This window comes from Colobus angolensis, unplaced genomic scaffold (assembly GCF_000951035.1).
Source record: "Colobus angolensis palliatus isolate OR3802 unplaced genomic scaffold, Cang.pa_1.0 Scaffold88, whole genome shotgun sequence".
Classification (NCBI taxonomy): Eukaryota; Metazoa; Chordata; class Mammalia; order Primates; family Cercopithecidae; genus Colobus; species Colobus angolensis.
Window position 1 is genome coordinate 5,094,743 of NW_012122709.1, and position 6,906 is coordinate 5,101,648.

General features: G+C 45.4%; 1 protein-coding gene across 5 annotated transcripts in view; it reads left to right on the plus strand.

Moving 5' to 3' along the window:
- HAUS4 (HAUS augmin-like complex, subunit 4) overlaps positions 1-6,732 on the plus strand; it is an 11,143-nt gene extending 4,411 nt beyond the window's left edge. For 3 of the 5 annotated variants that reach the window (XM_011930881.1, XM_011930879.1, XM_011930880.1), the window contains exons 3-10: positions 408-550; positions 636-767; positions 1,386-1,520; positions 2,666-2,762; positions 4,934-5,079; positions 5,216-5,346; positions 5,712-5,780; positions 6,244-6,732. In XM_011930881.1, the coding sequence (XP_011786271.1) occupies positions 408-550; positions 636-767; positions 1,386-1,520; positions 2,666-2,762; positions 4,934-5,079; positions 5,216-5,346; positions 5,712-5,780; positions 6,244-6,427 (1,037 nt within the window). In that variant the 3' untranslated portion in view covers positions 6,428-6,732. The remainder of the gene's footprint in view (positions 1-407; positions 551-635; positions 768-1,385; positions 1,521-2,665; positions 2,763-4,933; positions 5,080-5,215; positions 5,347-5,711; positions 5,781-6,243) is intronic. The other 2 variants (XM_011930882.1, XM_011930883.1) reach the window with 2 other exon arrangements.
- Positions 6,733-6,906: the final 174 nt, after the last annotated feature.

A 6,906-nucleotide genomic window follows, 5' to 3' on the forward strand; every position in this document is an offset into this window, starting at 1 on the left:
GAGACGGGGTCTCACCATGTTAGCCAGGATGGTCTCGATCTCCTGACCTCGTGATCCGCCCATCTCAGCCTCCCGAAGTGCTGGGATTACAGGCTTGAGCCACCGCACCCGGCCGGTCCCTTAATTTTTATTCTATTTGTCTAATATGTACCAACCGCATTGCCATTTCTTAAGATCTTAGTTTATTACTTATTCCCTCCTAATATCTTTATATATAATATAAATGCTTGTTACCTTGAGTATCACCCCTAGTTTATTTATGGATTTTAAAAAAACTCATTAGATTTAGCAATCTTTCCTATAAAAATCCTAGGGGTTTTTTGGAAGTATTAAGTTATGCTCAATTATGTAAAGTAAGAGTCCGCACCATTTTTGTTTTTTTGTACCTGTGGGGACATGATGTTAAGTGTGCAGCAAACAACTTCCTCCTTGTAACCTGAGTAAAGAGGACTTGTTACAGAACCCATACTTCAGCAAGCTTCTCCTGAATCTCTCACAGCATGTGGATGAGAGTGGCTTAAGCCTCACCCTGGCAAAGGAGCAGGCTCAGGTAAGGGCTTTGGAAGAAGAGATAAAAAGAAGGGAAAATCCTGAGAGAGAGAGAGGTTCCTACCTGAGATTTTTTGGATTTCTAGGCATGGAAGGAAGTTCGACTGCATAAGACAACATGGCTGAGGTCTGAGATTTTACATAGAGTCATTCAAGAGTTGCTTGTGGACTACTATGTGAAGATGGAAGACACAAATGTAACTTCTGAGGACAAAAAGGTGAGGCAAAGGCTGGGCGTGATGGCTCACACCTGTAATCCCAGCACTTTGGGAGCCCGATGCAAGCAGATCACTTGAGGTCAGGAGTTTGAGACCAGCCTGGCTAACATGGTAAAACCCCATCTCTACTAAAAATACAAAAATTAACCAGACGCACTGGCACATGCCTGTAATCCCAGTTACTTGGGAGGCTGAGGCAGGAGTATCGCTTGAACCCAGGAGGTCGAGGTTGCAGTGAGCCAAGATTGTGCCACAGCACTCCAGCCTGGGTGACAGAGCAAGACTCAGTCTCAAAAAAAAGTGAAGTGAAAGAAACTAGGTACAGGAACCACCAGGCCAACTGTGGCTTTGTCCTGTGATGTGATCTAGGGGAAGTAGGAGCTTTGAGAAATGGATTGTCAGAAGAGAAATGGACTGTAGTTATGGGAAGGAGTGGATGTGTTATCAGAGTTTGAAATACAAACATTGACAGAAGTCACTTGCAGCTGAGTTATCCGAGGGGAGATGACATATTTGAGGACTTTGAAAATATGTGAAAAACTGGTTCATGAGGATGGAAGAGGTGGAGTGGGAGAAGTTTTATAGTCACCTCTTCCTGTTTTTTATTCTCTCTGTCAGTTTCATGAGACCCTTGAACAGCGGCTACTTGTAACTGAACTGATGCGGCTCTTAGGTCCTAGCCAGGAGAGGGAGATACCTCCACTGCTGGGGATGGAGAAAGCGGACCTTCTGGAACTCATGCCACTCTCAGAGGTTGACGGGGAGATATTGGAACCAAATAAATGAAATAGTTTAATTTCTCCCATATCTTTAAAATGTTTTTTGTCAAACTTTATTGTTTTTTTTAAAAATGATACACATTCAGGGTGGTCAGACTCAAATAAGAAAAACGTTACACAGGAGCAAGTAAAAGCTGAAATACTGCATCTAGAAGCACAATATTGTTATAAATAGCTTGACATAAATGGTATTATACCCTTCATGCTTATATAGAGAGTATAAGGCTGAGTGTAGTGACTTCCGCCTATAATCTTAGCACTTTGGGAGGCTGAGGTAGGAGGATCAGTTGAGTCCAGGAGTTCAAGACCAGCCTGGGCAATATAGTGAGACCTCATTTCTACCAAAAAAAAAAAAAAAGAAAGAAAAGTTAGCCAGGTGTGGTGGTGCACACCTGTAGTCCCAGCTACTTGAGAGACTGAGAAGGGAGGTTGACTTGAGGGTGGGAGGTAAAGGCTGTAGTGAGCTGTGATCATGCCACCGTACTGCAGCCTGGTCAGAGTGAGACCCTGTCTCAAAAAAAGAAAAGTGCAGTCTATTTTCATGTAATATATTTTAGATTTCTTTTCAAGTCAATACATAAATGTATATAAGATGATACCTTCTATAGCACTCTTAGCAAAGTATCTAGGCACATAGTGCTTAGTGTTATGTCATCAGTTTAAATCTCTGCTAGGATTCTACTGTATGGATGTAGAATAATTTGCTTAACCTTATTGATGGATATTAAGGTTGTTTCCACATTTTTGCTGTTAGAAACCACAGGGAGATGAACATTCTGGTTCATATGTGTCTTTACCTTTGTGTGATTATTTCTGTAGTGTTGGTGCTAAAAGTGGGATTCCTGAGTCAGTGCATACTCATATACAATATTGGTACCTAATGCCAAACTGCTATCCAGAAAGGTATTTTCAGGACTCCTGGATCCCCCATGTGCTCACCAACATGGGGTCTTAACAGTCATTTTATTCTTCGCTAATGGATAGGTGAAAAATGAGTCTCTCTGATGTCTCTTGATGCATTTTCTTTGGCTATTATTCAGGTTATCATCACGTATTCATTGTTGAGATGTCCTAGTTCTTACAGTCTATTTGCATTTCTGCTTTTACTTCTATGACTAGGATTTTGTGTGGATGAGGGCTCGGCTACAGCAAGAAGTAGAGGAGCAGCTCAAAAAGAAATGTTTCACTCTGCTCTGCTACTATGATCCCAATTCAGGTGAGTGCTAGCTCTCTGTTCTGCTCACAGCTGGACTTCAGGGTTCCTGGTCTGCTCTTTTGAGAATAATATATTTTGATTTTAGATTTGGGACAGAGGTTTAGAACCATCAGAGATGCTTATTTGTTTCATTGCTGGTGGAATAAAAACAAGGACTTTTTTTTGAGATGGAGTTTCGCTCCTGTTGCCCAGGCTAGAGTGCAATGGTGCCATTTCTGTTCACTGCAACCTCCGTCTCCCAGGTCCAAGTGATTCTCCTGCCTCAGCCTCCCGAGTAGCTGGGATTACAGCCATGCGCCACCCTGCTCAGCTAATTTTGTATTTTTAGTAGAGATGGGGTTTCTCCATGTTGATTAGGCTGGTCTGGAACTCCCGACCTCAAGTGATCCTCCTGCCTGGGCCTCCCAAAGTGCTGGGATTACAAGCGTGAGCCACCGCGCCCAGCCAAAACAAGGACTTTTGTAAGGACTCTTTTTATTCAGCAAGATACCAAGTGGGAGTGTCCTCCTGCCGCAGGGAAGAATGAGTTCTCTCAGGAGGTTCAGAATGGTTTAGGGAGGAAAGTTCAGACTCATAGAACACCTTATACTCTCTGTATAAACTTGGAGGGTATAATACCATTTATGTCAAGTTGTTTATAATAATGTGTTTCTAGATGTAGTATTCACATTTCAGCATTTACTTGCTTCTGTATAATGATTTTCTTATTTGAGTCTGACCACCCTGAATGTGCATCTTTTTTTTTTTTTTTTGAGCTGGAGTCTCACTCTGTCCCCCAGGTTGGAGTGCAGTGGCGTGGTCTCAGCTCACTGCAAGCGCCACCTCCCAGGTTCACTCCATTCTCCTGCCTCAGCCTCCCGAGTAGCTGGGATTACAGGTGCCCGCCATCACACCTGGCTAATTTTTTGTATTTTTAGTAGAGATGGGGTTTCACCATGTTAGCCAGGATGGTCTCAATCTCCTGACCTCAGGAGATCTGCCCGCCTCAGGCTCCCAAAGTGCTGGGATTACAGGCATGAGCCACCACACTTGGCCTCCCTAAACCATTTCTATGACTTAAGAATTAAGGTCCGGGCCTGGCGCGGTGGCTCACGCCTGTAATCCCAGCATTTTGGGAGACCGAGGCGGGTGGATCATGAGGTCAGGCATTCAAGACCAACCTGGCCAACATAGTGAAACCCCGTCTTTGATAAAAATACAAAAAATTAGCTGGGTGTGGTGGCGGGTGCGTGTAATCCCAGCTTCTTGGGAGGCTTAGGCAGGAGAATTGCTTGAACCTGGGAGATGGAGGTTGCAGTGAGCTGAGATCGTGCCACTGCATTCAGCCAAGGTGGCAGTGTGAGACTCCATCTCAAAAAAAAAAAAAAATTAAGGTCCAAATCTGGAATCAAAGGTAAGAGTGAAGATAATTTATTTAATAATTATGAGAACCAGACCCCCCCTTTTTTTTTTAAACTTTGTCACCCAGGCTGGAGAGCAGTGGCACAATCATACCTCATTGCAGCCTCGACCTTCTGGACTTAAGTGATCCTCTTACCTCAGCCTCCCAAGTAGCTGGCACTACAGGCGCGTAGTATGCCTAACTAATATATATATTTTTTTTGAGATGGAGTCTTGCTCATCACCCAGGCTGGAGTGCAGTGGCACGATCTCGGCTCACTGCAAGCTCTGCCTCCCGGGTTCACGCCATTCTCCTGTCTCAGCCTCCCGAGTAGCTGGGACTACAGGTGCCTGCCAACGCGCCCAGCTAATTTTTTGTATTTTTAGCAGAAATGGGGTTTCACCGTGTTAGCCAGGATGGTCTCGATCTCCTGACCTTGTGATCCGCCCGCCTCGGCCTCCCAAAGTGCTGGGATTACAGGCGTGAGCCACTGTGCCCGGCCGCCTAACTAATATTTCAGAATTTTTTTTGTAGAGATAGGGTCTCACTATGTTGCCCAAACTGGTCTTGAACTCTTGGGCTCGAGCAATCCTCCTGCCTTGGCTAGGATTGCAGGCATAAGCCACCATGCCCAGCCCAGAATGGGGCCATTTTTAATAGATTATTAGAAGAAAACCTGTTATAAGGCAGGATTTGTGGGGCTAGATATAGGATAGGGGCACTGGAAAGTTGCTTTAGAGGGGTTGTAGCGATTAGGGTTTTCCTGTCAGTCCTCTGCCCCTTTGCCCAGATGCTGACAGTGAAACCGTGAAGGCAGCAAAGGTGTGGAAACTCGCAGAGGTCCTGGTGGGTGAGCAGCAGCAGTGCCAGGATGCCAAGAGCCAGCAGAAGGAGCAGATGTTGCTGCTGGAGAAGAAGAGTGCTACTTACTCCCAGGTTTATCAGGGCATGGGACAACCCCTTTGCTTTATCCTGACCCCAGGAGCACTTTTGGGGAAGCCAAAGATTCCTGATCTAGGCTCCTTTCTACTATCTTTATTTATGCCCTCTTCTTCCTCCATCTGGGGCTCAGGTGCTTCTCCGCTGCCTCACTTTGCTGCAGAGGCTTCTTCAGGAACACCGGCTGAAGACTCAATCCGAGCTAGACCGCATCAATGCCCAGTACCTGGAAGTCAAGTGCAGTGCTATGATCCTTAAGCTGAGGTGAGCTGTGACCCCTGTGGATCTAAGGGATTCTGTCTCACCCTGATAGATATCAGCCCTCTATCCCTCACCCTAATCTCTTTCCTCTCCCTTATCCTAGCACCTTGTGGGTATCCAGTAAATGTCAAATAGGAGTATTAGCTTTTGGATTACCCAAAAGCTTTCAACATCCTTGAGACTTTTCTTTTACAGCCTTCTGAAATAGGCACTTTACTGTGAGATCAATTGCTCGGGAATTTAGAGTGACCTTGTTTATCCTATCAGTGCTTAGCCCACACCTTGACCATCAGCAGGTACTGTGTCCATTCCCAACCCTGCTGCTATCAGGGACCTTCCACTTGCCATTTCTTTCTTCCCTCTGTCAGGATGGAGGAGCTAAAGATTTTGTCCGACACTTACACGGTTGAGAAAGTGGAAGTTCATCGTCTGATTAGGTGAGAACTCCTAAGAGTCTGGTACAGCTGTTCACAGGTGGTTCTCACATTCCCTAAACTCATTTATTTAAAGATGTTGCCATATTTGGCTGTGCACGGTGGCTCACACCTGTAATCCCAGCACTTTGGGAGGCTGAGGTCGGCGGATTGCTTGAGGTCAGGAGTTTGAGACCAGCCTGGCCAGTATGGTGAAACCCTGTCTCTACTAAAAAAGACAAAAATTAGCTGTGCATGGTGGTGTGTGCCTGTAGTTCCAGCTACTCGAGAGGCTGAGGCAAGAGAATCGCTTGAACTCAGGAGGCGGAGGCTGCAGTGAGCCAAGATCACACCACTGCACTCCAGCCTCCATGACAGAGCGAGACTCCGTCTCAAAAAAAGAAAAAGAGAAAAAGTTTTCATTTTTGTCTACTACTTTCTGAGGAGCAGCATCCTTATATTGTACCTTCTCTGCCCGGGCTCTTAGGGACCGTTTGGAGGGAGCCATTCACCTACAGGAGCAGGACATGGAGAAGTCAAGACAGGTCCTGAACTCCTATGAGGTCCTTGGGGAGGAGTTTGACAGGCTGGTGAAAGAGTACACCGTACTCAAGCAGGCAACGGAGAACAAGCGGTGGGCTCTCCTGGAGTTCAACAAGGCCTATCGTTGAGCTCTGGCAGGGCCAGGAAACATGGCTTCTGCACAGCTGCTGCCTCCTAATCTTCCTGCTAGTAGGACCACCTTCACCTGGGGCTGCCTTCACTACAAGGGAGTGTGGAAACGCTTACGCTTACTTGAAACACTGCAGTCATTTAGGCACCCTCGTGGTTTCCCTTTATTTTTTTATAATGACTGGGCCTCTTCTGGAAAATCTAGCAAGCAGATTTATATAATTTTTATGCATAGCTGTGTGTCAGTGTCAGCACTGTATTGTATTTGATTATCTCCTGAATAAAGTTATGATATTATATCTTAGGATTTTAGTCATTTTCTTTGGGCAAAGATGGAAAAAGAACATTGAAGGCTATGTGGGTAAGGAGGGGGGAACTGAGTGGATCCAAATAGAGACAGATATATGATGCTTATGCAAAGAGTAAGAAGTAGATGTGCCAGCTTGCCTACATCAAGTCTTAGAGGCTTCATTTTGGG